The sequence below is a fragment of the Miniopterus natalensis genome, chromosome 14, assembly GCF_054644295.1.
Source record: "Miniopterus natalensis isolate mMinNat1 chromosome 14, mMinNat1.hap1, whole genome shotgun sequence".
Taxonomy (NCBI): domain Eukaryota; kingdom Metazoa; phylum Chordata; class Mammalia; order Chiroptera; family Miniopteridae; genus Miniopterus; species Miniopterus natalensis.
The window spans coordinates 19,164,278-19,187,485 of NC_142094.1; the positions used below are offsets into that span (position 1 = coordinate 19,164,278).

Here is a 23,208-nt window from a genome sequence, read left to right on the forward strand (position 1 = left end):
TTTCAAGCCTAAAGCTCAGGAGGGAATCAGGGTTAGAAACAGAGATTTGAGAGTTATCGAGTGACAGATGGATTCATCGTGGGAGTCAAACTGGTCACCGAGGAGGCGCGTACAGAGTGACAAAAGACTTGTAAACACTGAGGACACAGGAGTGTTCCTAAAGCAGAGGCTGCAAAGGGGACACGGGGAGGAACAGCGGCTGTGAGCGTCAAGGGAAAAGCAGTGTCAAGGGAGGGCGGTCCTCTGACTCGGTGCTGAGAAACGATGGGGTAGGGTGGCGACTGCGAACTGGTCGTTGGGGTTCAGGTGGTCAGTGAGTTCAGGGGTCTGGCTGGTGTTTGCAGGGGTGGTTCATGAATGTTCCAACCGCCAGGTAGATTGGGGACGAGAGGCTTCCACGCGCAGAAGAGCTTGGAGACGGTGGTGGCGCCGAGAAACCTCGCAGCAGCACAAGGTGGGCGAATTTTATTATGGAATTCATGAACAAAACTACATTTCAAAGTAAATGATACATATGGTTTTTCTGTTATCTGTTTTATTTCCTTCATGAGATGCTGCCATCAATCAAATTTAATAGGTTTTCCTCATTAAGTCCTTTATATTTTTCCAACATGAGGAAAACCGCCAGACAGAAATGTTGGAAAGCGTCACACGGCCAACACCCATCTCCTGACTGCCTCCTACCATGGGCAGTTGGCTACGTTTGGGTCATCGTGTATCTACTCATCTTCACATTGATTTTTGATGCACTTACCTGTAAGCTGAAGACGTCAATACACTTTATTTTTATCAGTCTGCACATCATTAACTAGAGTTCAATATTTGCTTAGGGTTCTTTGTGCGTGTGAGATTTAAAAAATCACGCAACTAAAGTGAACGATTCCCTGAGGTTGGACAAAGTCATACATCTGGTAAGCTCTCTCAGGACTGGAACATCACTGTCACTGTAGAAAGTCCCATTTCCCTTCCCAGTCAGCTTCCACCCCCCTCCCACAGAGCCAGCCCTCGTTCTGATGTTTTCACTGTAAGATGGTTTTGCCTGTTCTAGAGCTTCATATATGTGGAATCTTGTGGCCTGTACTCTTTCATACCTGGCTTCTTTCACTCGGTTAACTGTTTTTGAGATTGATTCATGTTATTTCACCAGTAGTTAATTTCTTTTGCTGAGTATTATTCCATTGTTTGACTATACCACAGTTTTAATCTATATTCCTACTGTTACACAAACCCTGTTTCCAGTTTTTGGCAACATTGAGTAGCAGTGCTATAAATAGTCTAATACAAGTCTTCTGGTGGACATATGCTTTCATTTCCTTTGGGTAAATACCAGGAGTGGAATGGCTGGATCAAAGAATAGATGTGTTTAATTTTTATAGGAAACTTCCAGGCCTCCCTCCAAAGCGGTTGTTCCATTTACACTTCCACTAGCAAGGCGGCTTCACTTCCCATCCAACGTTCGGTGTTGTCATTTAAACCTCAGTCATCCTAGGGCAGTAGCCTCTCATTTCTCTCATGACTAACGGTGCTGAATACTTTATCATGTGCCTATTGGCCATTCATATATTTTCTTTTGTAAGGTCATCTGTTTGTCTTTTCATTACTGAGTTGTAGGAGTTTTTAATACAGTAAGTCCTCACTTAACGTTGTTGATAGGTTCTTGGAAACTGCTACGTTAACGATTTTACCATAGACTGACTGATATAAATAACAGTTAAGTTCCTAAGGTATGCTTCTGTGGATCAATCAGCCTATGGTAAAATTGGTTCATGTAGCAGCTTTCAAGAAGCTATCAATGAAGTGGAGAATTTGCTGTACATCCTGGCTATAAGTTCTTTGTCAGATATGTATGTTGTGCATATGTTATCCTGGACTATGGCTTCTTTATTCATATGCCTAGTGATATCCTGATGAACAAAAACCTTTACTTTTTTTGGAGTTCAATTCATCAATATTTTTTCTTTCATGGTTAGTGCTATCAAAGTCCTCTCTAAGAAACTTTTGCCCACCCCCAAGCTGTGAAAATATTGTCTTATGTTTTATTCTAGAAGCATAATAGTTTAGCTTTTATGTTATGGCCAGATCCACCTCTGATTTGTGAGGTAGGGGTCAAAGGTTCATCCCCCCCATAGATATCAAGTTGTTATAGCATTGTCTATTGAAAAGACTTTGCTTATTAGGTTGCTTTGGTGCCTTTGTAAAATGTCAAACTATTTCACATTTAAGTTTATTTTACTATTTATATAAGCTGTTTTTACTCACACATTCTCCTAATGCTCCCTCATATATCACTGGAGGTAGATATATTTCCCTCATTTTACAGTTGAGAAAACCAAGGCTCAGAGCAGTTCAAGAACTTGTCCAAGGGGCACAAAGCCAAGGACTTGAACATAGAACTACTACTGAATCATAAAAGGTTGTTTACATTTTAAACCTATTTTATCCAAGTGGAAATATTATTAAATGGACATATTTTTATATTTCAACACTGGCAGTATTTTTAGACTACCAGCCAAACACATGCCTCCTTTGCAGGCTTGTGTATGTCTAAAACAATCTTTATATTATGCATCTCTGTTTCGAAAAGAGTAAAAAAATTACAATGCTTGCTCCCCCAAATTGGGTAAGAATAATAGCTTTTAGTCAAGGTTGTTTGGACTTTTTTAAAGATAAAGAATGTATTTCCCTCACCCTGATCTAGAAAGAAAGTCTTACTCTTCTCTGATAGTTTCCAAGAAATAAAGCAGTGCTCAAGGTGCATATCATGAAGAGAGACGTAAAAACGAGAAGAAAACACAATCGCCACTCTTGCTTTTCTCTCTCTCTCCTACTCTGCTATATTAATATTCGAGCACCCAGCTTGGTACCACCCTCTTTTTTTCTGGCAACCTTGATCACCTGCTGAGACTAAACGACCTCAATGTCTTGACTCTCTAGCTCACCTGGGCCTGCTAGAGGTATCAGTCTCCTGTGCCCACCTCATTTGTGCATCTGTGACACAGAAACGCATGGTTTGTTTTTCCGGTTACCCTCAGGTAAGAACCATATACAGGGAGGCAACCTTGTTAAAGCCACTGGTCCACAATGTCACTATACTCTAGGAATGTCACAACTATTTACATCTTGTGAACTACATAGAGTAAGGGTCATAGAGCTACTTGAAGCCTACCTTGGGCCAGAACCCACGTCTTCCTGACAGCTTCATTATTTTCCCCGATGCTACATGTCCTCCCTCAAATATCTATTAAAGCAAAATGCTATGAAGTGGGACTCGGTTAACTACTCCTCATTCAAGACGGAAAAACTCAGGCCACGGCGGGGACTGTCTAACAACCAGTCAGGGGCAGCTTCCCCGACAGCCAGTCTGGTAGGCCAGCCATTACTTTTCCTTGCCCTTCATCAAAACAGAGAACTAAAAAAGCATGTCATGAGCTTGAGGACAAAATGTACGTATCCCAGTGACTGTTTCTTATTGCGAGAAAGTTATGTGATCTGTGTGCATGTAAGTTCCACCCAATAATCTGGAACCTCCTATAAACAGTGACTATATGAGAAGCCTAGTTGGTGAGTGGTACTTGATCAATAGTCTTAGGGTAAGATATTTTCTCATTAAAAAAAAAACCCTACAAAAAAAACAGAGTAGGAGAAGATTTATTAGTGTCCCTTCTAATCATCTAAGAGAAATACATTCTGTAGTTGTAATATGATAAAGATACCCTAGCACTCAAACTAATTTTTTCATGAGAGACAAAGCTGGAGGGCTCACACTTCCTGATTTCAACACTCAATCCAAGCTCCAGTAATCATGACCATCTGCACTGGCACAAGGACAGACATACAGACCAATGGAATAGAATGGAAAGTCTGGAAATAAAACCTTACATTTATGGTCAACTGATTTTTGATAAGGGTGCCAAGACAATTCAACAGTGGAGAAAATAATCCTTACAACTAAGTATTCACATGCAAATTAATTAGTTTAGGCCCCTCCCTTACATACATACAAAGTAAACTCAAAATAGATTAAAGACTTAAATGTAAGAATAAAAACTATAACTCTTAGAAGACAACATAGGTGTAATTCTTTGTGACCTTGGATAAGGCAATGATTTCTTAGATATAAAACTGTAAGCCCAGTTGACAAAAAACCAACAAAACAAAACAGGACTTCACACAAATTAAAGCATTTGTGCTTCAAAGGATACTATCAAGAGAGTAAAAACACAAACAACCCACAGGATGGAAGAAAATATTTGTAAATCATATATCTAATAAGGGACCTATCTACAATAGACAGGGTGTCCCCAAAAATGTATGCACATTGTAGTAGCTGATAGCTCAATTTTGAAAATGAAATGCATTTTAATAAATATTGCCTTTAGAATTATGCAAAGTGTGTGCATACATTTTTGGGGACATCCTATATAAAGGATGCTTACAACTTAATAATATAAGGAAAAATCAGTCAATTAAGAAATAGGCAAGGGATCTGCATAGACATGTCTTCAAAGGAAAATATACATTGGCCAAAAGCACATGAAAAGACACTCAATAGCATTACTCATTAGGGAAATGCAAATAGAAACCACACTGAGGTATCACTTCATACTCACTAAGCCGGCTGCAGTCAAACGGGTGCTATCCAGCGCGGGCAGAGATGTAGGGAAACGCACCCTCGAGCCTTACTGGTGAGAACGAACCAAAGGCCGGCAGCTCTCAGAGTTAAACATGAAGCTGCTTTGTGGCCCAGCAATTCTATTCCTAGGTATTAAACCCCCAAAATATTTATCTCCACACACAAAATTTGCACATGAATGTTCATAGAGCATTATTCATAATAGCCAGAAAGTGTTAATGGAAATTTCCATCAACTGATGAATGAATAAAAAAGAAAAAAGGAAAGAAATGAAGTACTGACACATGCTACAAAACGGATGGGCCTTAAAAACATGCTGCGTGAAAGAAGCCAGACACAGAAGCACACACATTCTATGACTCCATTTTCATGGATGTTCAAACAGGCCGATCTATACAGGCAGAAAACAGGTTAGCAGTTGCCAGGGACGGGAATGGGGTGAACTGGGATGCACAGGGTTACTTCCTGAGGGATGAAGTGTTCTTGGTTTGGATAATGGTGACGGCTACACAATTTTGTGAACATACTAAAACCACTGGCTTTTATCCTTTAAAATGGAAAATTTTATGGTATATGAGTTATCTCAATAATATTCAAAAAGGATAAGCAAGCATAGGAGACCTTAAAATTTACCTAAACGTAAAATAAAACAAAAACTTAAACCCTTTCTATGATTTAATTCAGTTTTATAAATATTCTTCTTCTTCAACAATAATCACTATGATAAAAATAGTAGCTGCTTATTAAGCACTTATTAGGCATCGTACCAAGCATTTTATCCTTGGTTTTCTCTCTCAAATCATCTCAATGACCTTGTACATCGTGGTTATTATCCCATTTTACAGAAAAGAAACTGAAGCTCAAAGGGGCTGAGTAATTTGCCCAAGATCATATTAAGGTAAGAAGTCTGACTCCAGAGGTTCTATTACACCATTTTGTTTTCCTTAAAACAGTAACTTACTGGTCTCCAATGTTGTTCTTTTTCAATGTATTATGTTCTTTCTATCTCTGGTAACAAGTTCGGTATCATTTCAGGGCCCACTATTAAATAAGGATACTTCTTCCTTAGTTGTGCAGCACAGGGCAAAGACACACAAAAATCCCCATATGACAAGCTTTTATTTGTATCAAATTACAGAATACCATAAGTAAATATAAGGTTACAATTTGAATATTATAATATAATTTATAATTTGTCAGGTTATTTAATTACCCAAAGTTTATCACATATTTGATTATGCACTGAAGACATTACTTGGCATAACTTGGCAAGGTAAATATTTCTGTACTTATTTGGCTATTCATTGTGTGTATATATGTGGTACATGTATGTAGGAATGTGTGTATGTGTACACACACACACACACACACACACACACACACCCCTAAATTAAATATACCTGTATAAAAAGCTAGAGATTGTTGTGTTAGGATTAATTCCTTTAAAAATATCTATTATATTAAATTGCATCTGCACTCAAAGCAGAAATGTAAAAAAACCTGATCAATTTGCTAAATACACGAATTTACAAAGTAATTGAAATAAAAATTTCTATCGAAAAGTTATATTCCTGTTCAATTGACATTTAAGCAGCACTACCCAACTACGGAAATAAGCATCAGCGTTTAGCCGGTTGAGAGAAGGGAGGTTCTGCCGAGACCGCCGCCCCCTCCGCCTCGAGGGCGAGCGTCTCCTCCGCGCCGTGGCCGCCCCGCGGCCCGCGTCCGCTCCGCGCTCCCGCCGCTCCGCGCTCCCGCCGCCGTCAGTGGAAGTCGGGCTTCTCGGGGAAGGTGCAGCCGGTCCGCCGGATGACCACGCTGGCGGCGTAGTGCCCGGCGCGGATGCCCTCGGCCAGGGGCTTGTCGGCCACCAGCTGCGACAGGAAACCTGAGGGCCGGCAAAGGGCAGAGCGTGAGGCCAGGCAGCGGCTCGGACCCGGCGCCGGGTCGCACCGAACCCCGTCTCGACACCCCCCCTTTCTTTTCTTCCATTTTAATTTTTAACCCTCACCTGAGGGTATTTCTTCCATTACTTTTAAGAGAGAGTGGAAGGGGGGGAGGAGAGACACATCTATGGGTTGCCCCTCTACCCCCCGCCTGGCCGGGGATCGAACCCGCAACCAGGCGGGTGCCCTTGGCCGGAGCCGAACCCGGACGCTCAGCCCGAGGGCCGACGCTCGGCCCCCTGGGCCGGCCGGGCGCACTGCCCCTTTCTTCTGTAGGAGGGAGGCCCCCGAACATCACAGGCTCCCCTAATATTTGCTCTAAAGGGCTCGGCTGGGCCATGACGACCTTTCCGCGTTAAAGGTCACCCTTCCTCCAGCTCCGTGAGAGGCGGGTGGGAAACACGGGCCAGGTCCGCTTCCCCGCGCCCCGGCCGCGGGCTGCAGGCTGCCTGTCCTCCCGCTCTCCGGGCTCCCTCCGAGCTGCTGTCCCCAGCATATTGTTCTGGCCAAATGCCTATCATCTGGATGCTTTTTCAAGGACCGATTTGAGAGCTGAAAGTGACGAAGGACCTTACGTCTCCTTTCACTCCCAGGAGTGCGCGAGAAGACTCCTGTCGCCAAGCACGGCGGGCCAGCTTGGATCCCAACAAACACAACAAGCAGAAAAGCACTGAGGGTCTCTGCTTCCGACCAGATGAAATAAGAGGAGCCAGGTTTATCGTTCTCCAGAAATAAAAGGAAGACAAAGTATATGGAACAGAGTTTTTCAAATATTGTACATCAGCCGCAAATGACCCATGAAAGAAGGACGAGTGAGAAAAAGCGTAAAATAGCTCCAGCTCACGACCTGGAGTTGCCAGGCCACAGCACAAGGAGGGACAACCCCGCAGAGCTCGGGTCTCACTGAGTTGAGAAGGTGGAAGTGGGGGTCCAAATAGGACAAAATTAAATATCTAGGCAGACTGGCCAGGGAAAAAAGAGATGACATAAATCAACAATATTTGGAATAAGAGAGGTGATACCACTATAGAATCACCTAGAAGGATAACAAGGAAACATTATTAACAACTTTATACCATTAGGTTTGACAAATTAGATGAACTGTACAAATTCCTGGAAAGACACAAACTATCAAAGCTCACTCAGGAAGAAATAGCCCCAGTAGCCTTCTGTCTATCAAATATGTTGACTTTGTAGTTATAAAGTTTCCCATAAACAATATTTCAGGTCCAGATGGTGTCACAAATATTTAAGGAACAAATAGTATCAAAGCTCTACAAATACTTCAGAAAACTGAAAAGGAGGGAATACTTTCCAACTCATTCTTTGAGGCCAGAATTATTCTGATAATCAGAAAAGAAGCAAATATTCTGAAGAAAATGTTAGCAAATCCAATCCAATAGAATATTTAAAAAGATAATAAATATGATCAGGTGGAGTTTATCCTAGGAATGCAATTTTGTTTTAACAGTAAAAAAAAATCAACCAGTATAACTTACCATATTAACTAAGAAAACCATAAGATCATCTTAACAATACAGAAAAAGCATCTGACAAAATCCAACACCCATTGCTAATAAAAACTTTCAACAAATTAGGAATAGAAGGAAACTTCCTCAACCTGATAAAGGGCACTTATGAAGAACTTACAGTTAATACCGTTCTTAATGGTTGATGATACAATGTTTTCCCCTTAGGATTAAGAACAGGCAAGAATGATTGCTCTTAAACACTGTACTTGAGACTCTAGCGAGTGCAACAGGCAAACAAAAGAAATAAAAGGCATTAAGACTGGAAAAGAAGTAAAACTGCCTTTATATGCAGATGGCAAGACTGTCTATGTTTTCGGTTCATTCTCAATAGTGGGAAATTTTGCCCCCCACCCTCCAGGGGCAAATGTGGCAATGCCTGGAGACAATTTTGTTTGTTATTACTGGGGCAGGGGGTGCTACTGGCACCTAGAGTCCAGGGATGCTGCTAAATATTCCATAGGACTGGAGAAATCCTTGTCTATGTAGAAAATCTTATGGAAAAAAAGTTCTAGAAAAAAGTTACTAGAACTACTAAGTGAGCTGCAGGATACAAGATAATTATCTAAAAACCAACTGAATCTCCATACTAGTAAGGTATGTATATATAGCAATTGCATATACTAGCAATGAACTTAGAAAATGTTGTTAAAAAATACTACTTACCATACCATCAAATATGTGAAAAACCTAGGGATAAATCTAACAGAAGTGGAGTCAGACCTGCACATTGCAAATGATAAATCATGCTGAGAGAAATAATAAAATCTAAATAATTAAAGAGATACAAAGTGTTCACAGATCAGAGGATTCAATATTGTCATCAGCTCTGCGGAAATTTTTCTATTGATTCAAAATACACATCAAAATTCCAGCAGGATTTTCTTATGGAAGCATAAGTTGATTCTAAAATTCATGTGGAAATGTAAAGGACTTAGATTAGTCAAAATACAAATTTGAAAAAGAAGACCACCTGATTTAAAACGTATAGAACTAAAATAATCGAGACACTATGGTATTGGCAGAAAGACAGATAAAAAGATCAATGCAACTGAACAGAGTCCAGAAATAAATCTACTTCTAGATGGTCAATTGATTTTTGACAAAGGTAGCAAAGCAGTTCAATGGAGAAAGGACAATCTTTTAAACAAATGCTTTTAGATCAGCCATACATAAAGAAAATAAAAACTCCAACCCTTACCTCACATCATCTACAAAAATTAACTTGAAATGGACCACAGATTTAAATGTAAGAGCTAAAACTATAAAACTCTGAGAAAAAAAATCTTAGTGCTTTTGAATTTGCCAAAGATCTCTTAAGTTAGAATGTCATCCCAACATGCCAAGGCTGTGGGTTTGATCCCCGGTCAGAGCACATACAAGAGCCAACCAATAAATAAGTGGAACAACAAATTGATGTTTCTCTCTCTCTCTCTCTGTCTCTCTCTCTCAAAATCAATTTAAAAAAATTAATAAAAAGAACTCAATGAGAAAATGGACAAAAGTAATGAACAAACACTTTAGTAGGGAAGACAAACAAATGCCAAATAAGCACATGCAAAGATGTTCACCATCATATCCATTAGAGAACTGCAAATTAAAACCACAACTAGATACCAGTGTCCACCCACTAGAATGGCTAGAATTAAAAAAGACTGATCCTTCCAAGTGTTGATATGGGTGTGGGTCAACTGGAACACTAATATATTGATAAGACCACGTTGGGAAACCAGTTGTCAGTGTCTTAAAACGTTAAACATACGCCCATCATATGACCCAGTTATTCTATTCCTAGGTATTCAACCCAAGGTAAATGAAAGCATATATCCACACAAATAACTGTAAATGAATGTTCACAGCAGCTTTATTTGTAATAGCCCCAAACTTGACACATTCCAAATGGGGAAGAGAGGGGCAGGAGGGCAGAATTACAAAAGAGCGTGGGTATAATGGCTACGTCCATAGTGACAGTTTCATAGGTGTAGACATATGTCAACGTTTATAAAACTGTACACACTGAATATGTGCAGTCTTTTGTATGTCAATTATACGGCAATAGAACTATATAAAAAAAATAAATGTAGTTACAAATAAGATACACCTTATTCGGTAGGACCTGGGGTCACTTCCCCTCTGGGGAAAGCTGCGCTGCGGAAGCAGAACTCAGACACTCAGAAGGACAGATGAGAGTGAGCAACTGTTCTGTAGTGAGACTCCCAGTCTTCCCACCGAGGCCCCGGGCAGCCTGGAGCGTGGGGTGGGTGAAGGTTAATTGAGAAGCTGTGGTATAAGGACCTGTAGAGAGCATTAGAAGAGATTTATGCCCTTTCTCTTCTACCATTCTGACCACACAGGCCTTTTTCCCTGTTAGATTTGGGAAATGCTTTGTATGAGATAAAGTAAATAAGTATTCCCAACCAAAGAATAAAATTAATTTGGTAAATGGAGTGATGTATTTTGAAGACATTTGCTTAGAATGTGAAATCACCCTCTCAAGAGGTTTAGGAAAAGCATTTTATCATTGAGTTTTCAGGTAACAGTCAAAGGTCAATATTCACTTTCAGCCAAACTGTGAGACTGAGTGCTCAGCCCACCGCAGTGAATGGAGCAGATGCCAAATTCAGAGTCAGATCAGCTTACAATGGAAACATGTCTATTAGAAGCCTTATAAGCAACATCTGTTTTCCTCATTCCTCCTGGCATAATCTTTGTGAGAAAGGGAAAAGCTCATGCTTATGAAATATTTTGTGAAGCATAAGCACCAGCGTCCCCCTCCTAAGAGAGCAGCGAGCTGATGACTGAAGTGAAGAGCTCCGCAGAGACAGCTGCTTCGACAAGTGGAAAACCTGGATGCAGAAAAAAGCTCAGACCTTTGTCCCAGGTGAATATCAGTTTTTCAATAATCTATTTTTAAAAACCAACTGAGATGAACTGCAGATGTTATATAATCAATTATAAGTGGAACTCGTAGCTGATGTGAATCTTGGAAGTTGTGTAAAATGGTTTAAATAAACAAAGGGAGCTTATATTTAAAGAATCATAGAGAACCTTTCATAACATGAATAAATGTCCCCAGGGTAATTCTTATTGTGTAAAATACACATAACCTAAAATTTACCATGTTAGCCATGTTAAGTGTACAATTCATGCCATTAAGTACATTTTGCATTATTGTGTAACTGCCACCTCTATGAATTTCCAGAACTTTTTCTTCACGCTAACAGAAACTGTATACACAATAAACAATGCCTCTCCATTCCCTCTCCTTCTGGCCTCTGGTAACCGCTACTCTACTTTCTGTCTCTGCGAGTCTGTCTAGTCTGGGGAACTCATGTGAGTAGGATCATAGCATATTTGTCCTTTTGTGTCTGGCTTATTTCACTTAGCATAACGTTTCCCAATATAATTTTTTAAGTTTACATTTTTAGTTATTAGCTGGCCTAATGTGTTAAAAAACTTTTTTTTGGAAATAATTTCAAATTCAGAGAAAAGTTGCAAGAATAAAAATAATACAAAAAAGCACCCATATATCTTTTATCCAGATGTTATTATTAACACTTTCCTCCTTTTGTGCACATATACCCTCTTTATACAATTCCCCCCCCCGTAACTATTGAGAGCAAGTTGCATTTATCATGGCTCTTTACCTGTAAATACATCATATGTCTTTCCTGAGAAGAAGGTTATTCTCTTACATACCACAGTCATCAGTTTCTGTAACACCGTTATAATGCTGTTATCTAATCTACTGTCCATATTGCAATGACCCAGTAATGTCCTTTATAGCATTTTTTCCTTCCAGGATAGAATCTAGTCTAGGATTTATCATATTTTTAGTCTTCTTGAATCTTGAACATTTTCTCAGTCTTTCTTTACTTTTGTGACAGGGACACTTTTGAAGAATACGGTCATCTCCTACTCCTATTTAACAGAGTGATTCTCATTTTGGGTTTGTCTGATATTTCCTCTTGAATAAATTCAGAGTATGCATGCCATTATCAATAAGGAGGCACAGATTCCAAAATACTAGAAAAATTATGTTGTGTCCTTCCCAGGGAATCATATTTAGAGGCACATTATGTCCAGCTGCTGCTCGCTGGTGATGTAAATTTTGATCACTTGACAAAGGTGTTGCCTTATTTCTCCATTCTATAGTTATTTTCCCCCTTGCATGTAACAAGCAGTCTGTTGATAGACACTTTAAGACTATGCAAATATTCTGTTCTTCACCAAAAGCCCCCCATCCCTATCCCAGATTTAGTATCCACCATTCATGATTCTTAACTGAAGTAACTTATTACTGTGATGATTTTCCAACTCCAGCCCTCCTTTCATATTTACTAGTCAGCTCTCGGCTATCTACTATATGCAACAGCTTACCCCTTCTCATGTTTATGAGTTTTAATCTATTTATTATCAATAAGGATTCTTTTTTCATCAATGGTTTACAGTTCATTATAGTCCTTAATTAATTTGGTGCTCAAAATGTCCCAGTTTTTGCCAGTGGGAACCCCTTCAAGCTGGCTCTGGTGTCCTTGGACAAGCCCTTGCACTAGTTTTGAACACTTCTTACTTTCTGGTATAATGTCCCAGGCTCATCTTATACGCACTCTACCCCAGTCTTGGAATCAGCCATTTCTCCAAGGATACTTGTCCCTATTAAGGTGGAATGACATAGACCAAGATGGTGGTGGGAGGTGCATTCTTTGCTTCTGGGCCCTGTCAGCGAAAGGAACTAGGAAGTATGCATGGACACACACTCGCAGGAGCACAGACACAGACACACTTACATACATTAGCGTGTACATATGTATATGTGTATACACAGACCTATTTTAGAAAGTGAGTTGACACCAATACTTCCAATTCCAGTCCATCCCCACAGGGATTCTTTCTTACCTTTCCCCACTCCATCGTCATTATATTCCTTCTACAGGGAGAATCTTAGCTCCCAACAAATCAATACATTTACTTATTTGTTTGTTCAGTTTTATAACACACCTAAACCTGCTTCAGAAGTGCTTTACCCCTAACTCTCCAAAACAACAAACAAACCACAAATCTACTAAAAAGTGTTAATTGGGACTGCTGTTCTCCTATGTACTCAAATACTGTTTAGTATGTTACTTAGATTCTCTTTTTCACTCCACTTCAGGGTGGCTCATTTTACTTAATGATAAAAAAATGTTGGGTTTTGGTTTACTTTCCGTTTTAGTACCCCCCTTCTGTCCTTGTTAATTTTTTTAAAAGAAGTATGTAGAATATTAACGTTTCCAAAAGTAAATCTCTAAAAAAGGTATACTCAGAGAAGTGTTACTTCGTTTCACCCTATACTCCCATGCCCTAATTTCAGGCACCCAATTTCACTACTTTCTGATCTGTTTTCCTCTGTTTTCCATAAAGGTAAGCAAATACATGCGCATGCTCTTATTTCCTCTTCTTTCTTTACACAGAAGGAGGTAGCACTGTATATATGCTCTTTTGCACTTTGCTTTTTCCACTTAAAAATTTCTCCTGGTCATTGCGTATCAATTTACACAGATCCTCCCCATCCTTTTTTACAGCCACGTAGTACCCGATTGTATGAATACACCACCGTTAACTCACCCATCTCTTATGTGTGGATGCTCACATAGTTTCCAATGCTTAGCAATTACAAATAATGCTACAATGAATAACCTTTTGCATATGTATTTTTTGTGCTGTTGGGTATATATTTTCAGGACACATTTCTAGAAGGAGAATTTCTGGGTTGAAGGGTAAATACGTAAGTAGTTTTGTTAGATATTGCCAAATTCCATTTCATAGGAGTTGAACCAATCTGTATTTCCACCAGTAATGTTTAAGAGTGCCTGTTTCCTATAACCTCACCCACAAACTGTACTGGCAAGCTTTTGAATTTTTGCCAAGCTGATAGGTTAGAAATGATATCTCAGTGTAATTTTATTTCTCTTATTATGAGTGAGGGTGAATATCTTTTTATATGTTTAAAGAACAAATATCTTTCTGTGAACTGTTTGTTCGCATCTTTTACTTATTTTTTATAGGCGTTTTGGTCTGCTACCCATTCTTAAAAGCTCTTTGCATTTTGGGGATATTATTCCCAAAAAAGTATTTTTTGAGTAAGAAAAAAATATGAACAATATGTTATTAATATATACAAATTTGTGTATGTCAGCAAGTAAACAAAGTGCTTATTCATATTTCATTCACTGAATATGGTGAATTACAAAGAATGTGGTTGGCAAACACTACAGCGAATAAATATAGCTTGCAGATATATATTTTTTAAAAGTTTGCTTTTTTGTAGTAAAGATTTTTGGGCCTACTGAGAATTCAAGAAGCAAAATCTTAAATAACTGATTTGGCATCTCTGCTGGTGCCCTTTCTGCTGGTGCCATTATCTTATGGTCCTTGTCAGCACATCATCTTGAAAATAAGGGTAAAGCTCTGCATAGATGCCTTTCAACACAGCCAAGAGAACAGGAACAGGAAGCATAACACAGAACAAGAAATCAGCACAGGTTTCCAAACCAAGCGCTCATATGCTGAGCCAGTTGTTGCCTTTCTACTTCGGTTCCTTCTCTCTGTGACCTCTAATTCCTCTCTGGCCCTTTTGCAGCTAGGCTTATCCCAGGGCCTCTCAGACTTTTCCCAACCTTAGGCCATGTCATGGACCTTAGTTCTCTCGCTGTTGAGGCATAGGGTGGATGAAGGCTTCTACTGACACTGAACTTGGCTCCTAGGGCTGGTTTGGTGGCTCCAAATCTTGGAACAATTACAGGCCCAGAACTCTCAGAATAGCAACTGGTACAGTTTACTATCTTCTCCTTAACTTCATTTGGACTTTCCCTTTACTGATTAAAGAGAGAGGCTGATTTTAGCATAACTAAGTCCAGTGTTCGCGATGAGGCCTGAAACATATATTTAAACTGCGCAGAGAGGAGGAGGTGCTGAGCTAGATTCCACAAAGCACGCAGAGGCGGAATGGCTGGTGTGGGCAAAAGGCAACGTGACTTTCTCAGTTAACTTGTCCATAGAGGACTCTAGAAGAGATAGAATGTCTAGAATTTCCTTAGTGTCATTTACAGAGAACTGAGAGATATTGTCAGTAGGTATGGAAGTCCTAATGGAGACACTTAAGAGCTAGGGATATTTCAGAAGGAAATGAACAGTCTGTAAGTCAACTTTTCCTTTTCCATATATAGTTCCTTAATGAATAGTTTTCACGGTGGCTGGAACTAAAAACCCTGTAGCTCCATTACTGTTCATTCAACATTAAGAGCAAAAAGGATGACAGCTTTTCTGGTGTCATCAAATAAGAAATCTGTGCCACACTGACTTTATAAACTTGGAAGAACGAAGTTTTAATAATTCACTTTCTGCAAGTGTTATTAGCATCTTGCTGTTCTCAAATTATTTCCCCAATGTATCGATACTGCTGTAAGTATATACCAGTGACTAAGTCTTTATTTCCTATATAGTCTCCAAAGAACTTTAATATACAGTACACCACAATACGTATGTGTAGAATCAAAGATTTTAAAGCATTTTTTGGAATATATATTATTTGCTTTTAAAATCTCATTTTATACTAAATTTAAGTTATTATACATTTTGGTAGTATAGTATTTTGTTTACCTGGCAATATGTACAAATGTATATGTGCTGGAAAATGGATTTTAAGCTGTATAATTTAAAGGTCAGAGAAAATTAGCACTGTGAAATAGAGTAATATGTCACACACGAGACCTGGAGCAATAGCAGCTTTCATGGTCATGCACATTACACCCACAATGAACTCTCAGGCCTTCACTAAGAGCCTATTTAGTTTATGTTTAAGAAAGCAAGGAAAAATTTTTTTTCTGATTGCAAAAGAAATACCTAGTATCTATATCAGAAGTGTTAAAAACAGTAGAATTAAGAAGTAAATAACACACACACACAGTCTCATTATAAAGAGTAATCAATGATATTTAATATAGCATGGAGATCCTAACAAGAGCAATGAGACTAAACTAAAAAAAAAAAAAAATTAAGAAGTATAAAGGAAGAAGAAAATCTGTCATTATTTTTAGTTAAGAGGGCTGTATATAGAAAACTCCTAAGAATCTATGTATTGTTGGAGAGTTTGGAAAAATACAAGAGAAATACACAAAATTATTCATATATATTTTTATATACACATATGTACAATAGCAACATTAAAATGAAAGTAATTTGAAAAAAAGATACAAAGACAACACAAGTTATGCCAGTCTCTGATGAACAGAATTATAAAACCTTATTGAAAGACTTTCTAAAGGAATTAAATAAGTAGAGAGATATGCCAGGTTCTTGGATAAAAAGGTTCATTAATGAAATTCAATCAGTCTCAACTGCAAGGTTTTGGGGACATTGATAAGTTGATTCTAAAGTTTGTATTAAAAAACAAAGGATCCAAAATAGTCAAAACACTCCCACTGAGGAAAAGACTCGCCTTACCAGATTCAACACAGTATAAAGCAACACAGTGTGGTATTGGCATAGATGTAGGTAAGTAGATATAGATCTAAAAAAAGGAAAAAAAGAGATCGTCTCAAAACACACCTATACAAATGTGGAAAAAGGAGCTACAACAGAATTAGCATTGTGAATCCATAGGGAAAGGATGGTTTACTAGCAAATAGCGTTTAGGCAACTAGTTTTGACTTGAAAAAATTAAAAAATGATCTCATTTCATATTAAAAATAAAATTTCAGATGTATCAAGGAATAATATGAGTGGCAAAACTATAAGACTTTTATTTTTTTATTTTTATTTTTTAAAAATATATCTTTATTGATTTCAGAGAGAGGAAGGGAGAGGGAGAGAGAGAGAGATAGGAACATCAATGATGAGAGAGTCATTGATCGAGCCCACAACCCGGGCATGTGCCCTGACCAGGGATTGAACCCCAATCACCTGGATCCTAGGTCGATGCTCAACCGCTGAGCCACGCCCGGCCGGGCAAAACTATAAGACTTTTAGAAGAAAATAAAGACTATATTAATGTTGTGGAGGTAAGGAAGATTTCTTAAATAAGACAGAAAAAGCACAACCTATAAAGTAAAAAATTTAAAAATTCAATTACTCTAAAACAAAAACTTCTGTTTCTCAAAAGATATCTTTTTAAGAGAAGGGAAGGAACAAATCAAGTTTAGTTCCTGGATTCTAAGAGTGGAAAAGTAGTGAAGATATTTATGTCACTGAGAAATCTTCTAAGAAGAATGACCGATTTCATTGTACTCACACTGATATTTATAAAGGATAAGTCCCCAGAATATATAAAGATAATCTATTAGTTAAGAAAAACAACCTAATAGAAAAACAGGCAAACATCTTGAACAGGCATTTCAAGAGAAAAACATAAGATGCTCAATCTCATCAAGGAGGGAAACTGCAAATTAAAATAAAAAATGGATTCTACTATAAATCCGCTGGATTAGCAAAAATTTAAGTCTGACAACACCACTTGATGGTGAGGACGCCTTGGTAAGTTTATACAGAATTTACAATGGTACAATGAATTAGGTAAACCAGTTGACACTGTCTAGTAAAGTTCACTGAGCATATTCTACAACTCGGTATCCTAGAAAAACTCCTGCCCCACTAGGCCACATGTATAAGATTGTTCACAGCCACAATGGTAATAACAGCAAAAAGTCAGAAACAACTCAATTATCCATCACCACAAAAATGGATTAATTCTAGCATATTCCTTCAATGGAATTCAATAAATTATAGCTTTCTATGTGAACACTAGTGAGTTCTGACATTGTTTAGGAATCCATAACTACGTGGTGAATTTAAAAGTAAGAACACAATAATTAGGAAATAGTTACAGCTGGTGTAGGGGGATCTAATTGGGGTGGGGTATACAGGACTTTAAGGTATTAGTAAAGGAGCTTCAAAAATATTAGTAAATGTTCTATTTCTCCACCTGGGTTGCAGGTAGAGGCCTGCTCATTTTATTATTTGCATTTGATTACACCTTATACATATTATTCTATATCTATAAAATGTGTCACTTCAAAATAAAAAAAAAATTAAAAAGCGACTATATTTAACATTTCTCTGTATATTCTTCCAGGCTTTTCATATATATATGAAAAACATATGCATATACATATCTTAATATCATACTATAGGTATTGTATTATAACTTACTTTTTTCATTTAACATATTTAAATATGTTAACATTTTCCACTTACAAGAGTAGCAAAGATAAAAATTGTACATTGTATTACCAAACAAAGGTGAACATTCTTATACACTGGGATGTAAATTAGCACTCTTTTGAGGTTGTTGTTAAGCCTCACCTGAGGACTTTTTCCCATTGATTTTCAGAGAGAGCGGAAGGGAGGATCGGAGGGGTGAGGGGAGAGAGAGAGGGGAAGAGAGAGAGAGAGGGAGGAAGGGAGGGAGGACCGTCGATGTGAGAGAGGTACATCGATTGGTTGCCTCCTGCTCTCTCCTCAACCAGGGCCAGGGATTGAACCTGCAACCCAGGTACATGCCCTTGACTGGGAATTGAACCCATGACCCTTTGGTGCACGGGCTGATGCTCTAACCATGGAGTCATGCAGGCTAGGGGTAAATTAACACTTTTTTAAGGGCATTTTGGAAATAGCAAAATTGTAAGTGTACACAGACTTTAGCCCAGCAATTCCACTTCTAAGAACTGCAAGAGACCTCTAAGCTGTACATATGCATATATGTGCAAAAAAGCACATGTACAAGGACATTCATTGCAGCATTATTTGTGGGGAAAAAAAGGACCAAGTTAATATTAATACTCTAGTATTATCTAATATACAGTCCATATTAAAATATCCCCAATTGTCCTAGTAATAGCCCTTATAGATTTTTTTTCCCTGCTCTAGAATCTAATCCAGGTTCCATTTAGTTGTTATGTTCCTTTAGTCTCCTTTAATCTAGAAAAGTTTCCCTGCCTCTTCAGTATTTCAAGACTTTGGCATTTTTGAAGAATCCTATAAGCTGTTTTGCTTAATGTCCCTCAATTTGGCTTCATCTGATGTTTCTTCATAATTAGATTCAGGTTTAACAATTTTGGTGGGAGTATCACAGAAATGATGCTGTGTCCTCAGGGTATCCCATCGGGGCACACAGTGTTGGTCTGTCCCATCCTTGGTGATACTAAGTTTGATCACTTGGTTAAGGTAATGCCTGCTACATTTTCCCTTATAAAAGTTATATAATTTATGGTAAAAAAATCCAACACTGCAATGGAATAATATAAAGCAGTTAACCAGAACGAGGTAGACCTTTATGTGTTACTATAAAACATGTCCAAAACAAGAGCAAAGGAAAAGTCAAGGGTATAGGACAGTAAGCAAAGTGTACTCCCATTTTATGAAAAACTGGGACAAGTAGATACACAGACTTGTACAGGCACAGGATATTTCTGGGTGGATTCAAAAGAAAGTAGCAACCAAAGCTCCTCAGGGAAGGGAACGAGAATACTGGGGTAAGAACAATGTTTATTTCTCATTATATATACACTACTTCTAATATATATCTCCTTCCTGTACTGATGCATTCTCTATTGCTGGCAAATATTATTTCTGCAATAAAACATATATTAGGAACAGTTTCCCTATCTTTAAATGTTTTTAGAGATCATACTTTTCAAATGTGGATATATCGTCATGTACTTAATCCTATTATTAGACATTTAGGTTGTTTCTGTTTTTTACCACTATAAATAACACTGGGGTGCATATCTTTATAACATTCTTATATCAATAATCATTGTGCATATTTTTAATTCCTTAGGGTAAATTTCTTTAAAGCTAATTAATAAATTTTAAGGGTTTACATCCATATTGCCCAGCTTCTTTTCAAGAGATCTTATTAATGTACATTCTCAATAGCATTCTTGCTATTAAAAATTTGTTTGAAAATCTTAAAAGTGAAAGGCAAAATCTTGTTTTAACTTATTATTAAAAATAATTGTATCACTTATTAATTTATTATTAATTTGTTTATTAGGGAGGGTGAAAACTTTTTTTGTTCATATCCCTACTGGCCATTTGTACTTCTTTTTATAAAGTGTCTGATTACAACTTTTATCTCTTTTTCCACTGGGGTATTTTTCTTCTTTAATTGATTTGTAAGAGATGTTCCATTTGTATATTATATATGTTGCAAATACTTCCCCTTCCTATGTCATTTGCCTTTTATTTATTTTTTATTATATAGATATATTTATCTTTTTAAAAATAATTTTTCCATTGAATTTAGGCTGAGAAAGATCTTCAATATCATGAGATCAGATAAATATTAGCCCATATTTTCTCTTAGTTCATTAATGGTCATTTAACTCTTTACTCCATTTGGAATTTGAGTATGATGATTACTAGTGATCAACCTTCATTTTCCCCACAGAGTTTTACTTTTGTTCCACCACCATATCTAAGTAATCCATCCTGCTCCTACTGTTTTTAAGCATTTTATTTTGAAATAATTTTAAGCTTATAGAAGAGTTGCAAAGATAGTACACAGTGTTCCTGTACCCATGATTTTAAATCCTGACTTTATTAAATTCTCACATGTGTTTCCTTCCATTTTTAGTGTTTGGTCAGATCCAGGCAATACATTTTAGAAGCATGTTTATTAAAAACAGTAAAAAAGTAGAAATTTTGTTTCTAAAAAGGCAGCATTATCATTTCCAGATTTCAGAGACAATTTTTATTTTCTGTTCGGTTTTCTTATCTCCTAAATATTCTACAATAAGCAATTTACTTTTGTAATAAAAAAGTCAATAAACATTATTTTAAAGAATATCATGGGAACATTTAACTATTCAGAAAAATAGTTAAGAATAACTCATTCAAGAATTTCAGCTAAGTGATGTTTTGTTCTAATAGTTTTCCACTCATGTCTTTAGAGTTCATTAATAATTGTAACAGCTTGGGAACAGAACTTTCTACCAAGTAAAATCAGTATAAGTATCAGTGTAAGTACATTGAAATTGGTCAGTCTTCTAGAAGATTCCTCAAGGACATAAAGATCTTCACTTTTTCTACTGTTAGGCTTAGGGAAACACAGGCAGTATAAGAAGAGGCATCTTAGAAAGTTACTGAGGGAACATCAGCACAGTCTTCCCCGAGTGAAGTCTTTATCTACAGAAGCTATATGCCAAGAAAATCAGTCTGCATCTTTTGAAATGCAAATTCAAGGGCCAATGCTTTCTTAGCAGAGATTGCTGGGAGAATTCCTGACAGAATTAAGCAAAAAGGATCACTGTACTTAGAGTGTCTATTATGTGGTATCCATGAAAACAAACTTTTCAGTAAAAACTGTGAGGTCACTGGCCATAGGACACAGGTCTAAGCCATAGCACCTTAGGACACGGTAACTGATGAAGCTGGGACTATAGGGCACCCACACAAACTGGAGATGTTGGTAAAATGAGAGGGATGGAAAAAAGGTTTTTCCATCTTGGCTTTTAAAAAATTAATAGACTACTTTTTTGGAGCAGTTCTGGGTTTACAGAAAAACTGAATAAAAAGTACAGAGTCCCCACATAGCCTCTCACCCCTCATCCCTTTTTCATTAACATCTTGCATTAGGTGTGGTACGTTCGTTACAATTGACAAGCCAGTATTGATTCACTGTTAACCGAAGTCCACTGTTTACATCAGGTTCACTCTTTGTGTTGTTCATTATATAGGATTTGAAAATTGTAGTATAATTACCTGTTATCCACCATTACAATATCACACAGAATAGTTTCACTGCCCTAAAAATCCCCTGTACTCCACCTATTCACCCCTGCCTACCTCCCACCCTGAGCCTTTGACGACCACTGATACTTTCACTGTCTCCATAGTTTTGGCCTTTTCTAGAATGTCACATAGTTGGAATTATACAGTACGTAGACTTTTCAGATTGGCTTCCTTCATTTCACACTATGTGTGCAAGCTTCTGCTGTGTCTTTTCATGGCTTGGAGTTCATTTCTTTTTAAGGCTCAATAATATTTCACTGCATGGATGTACTACAGTTTGTTCAACCAGTCACCTATCGAAACACATCTTGGTTGCTTTCAAGTTTTGTCAATTATGAAAAGCTGCCATAAACATTGTGTGCAGGTTTTTATGTGGATGCAAGTTTTCAACTCATGTGGGGGAGTGTTTTCTCAGAAACTGCCAAACTGTTTTCCGAAGCGGCTGCACCCCTGTGCCTTCCCGGCAGCAAGAGTGAGAGCTCCTGGCGCTGCAAATCCTCACCACACAGCCACACACAAACTCAAGGTACCGGGAAAGGACGGGGGTGAAAGAATCGTTTTTCCATTTTAAAAAAAATTCTTAGTATTTACTTAAAAAGAAAAACTCTCCAAACAAAATGAACTGTTAGAAAGTATATGCATCATCTCCCCAACTCACTTACTATTCCGCTGCGTGGTAAAGTTACTGTCTGTCGCTTGTCCTCAGAGAGCTACACGCTTTGTCTCGGACTCCGCGGGTCCTCCCCATGGCCCTGGCTCAGCCCCCAGCGGGCCGGGCCGATGACCTAGTGAATCACCGGCATCCCGGCCAATGTAATACTCTGATTTCCCTGCTGTCTCTCCCCCTCACCCACCCCAGCTTGTTCATTTCGGTTATCAATGTTCTTTATACTTGAGTAATATCAAACTACACACTGTTATAGTGGTGACAAGTTAATTACACAGTTATTAAGAGATAATGTGGGAGTAGTAACATAAGTTATCACGGAATTACCTTTGTTCTCAGAGGCATTGCCATGTAATTAAAGCAAACTGGATATAATATTTTGCAGGAACTAACAGTGCTGAATTCGATATCCCCCCGTCCTTCTCCCTGTAATAAATTTGCTCTCAGTCATTTCTGGGTCAATTTGATTTTTCAGTCCTTTGTTTATATTCCATCTTTCTCAGATACCTACACACCAGTGATGATTTATGTGCTAAGGCTGGCCTGCTATACACCTTTTATACCAACTGTTACCAGGTACATGCTGCCACATGAAACAGTCAACTTAAAAACTGTATTTTTTATTATCTGAAGCTACTTTAGAAAAGAAAATAAGATATA

General features: G+C 38.0%; 1 protein-coding gene across 4 annotated transcripts in view; it reads right to left on the minus strand.

The window, feature by feature from the left end:
- The window catches only part of ADK (adenosine kinase), a 404,427-nt gene that overhangs the window by 12,038 nt on the left and 369,181 nt on the right, over nucleotides 1-23,208 (minus strand). For 2 of the 4 annotated variants that reach the window (XM_087824312.1, XM_016224045.2), the window contains exon 11: nucleotides 6,395-6,521. The exons of 1 other annotated variant lie outside the window; for it this stretch is intronic. In XM_087824312.1, coding sequence (XP_087680438.1) covers nucleotides 6,397-6,521 — 125 coding nt within the window. In that variant the 3' untranslated portion in view covers nucleotides 6,395-6,396. Of the gene's footprint in view, nucleotides 1-6,394; nucleotides 6,522-10,325; nucleotides 10,955-23,208 lie in introns of those variants that run through there. One more of the 4 variants, XM_087824313.1, reaches the window with a different exon arrangement.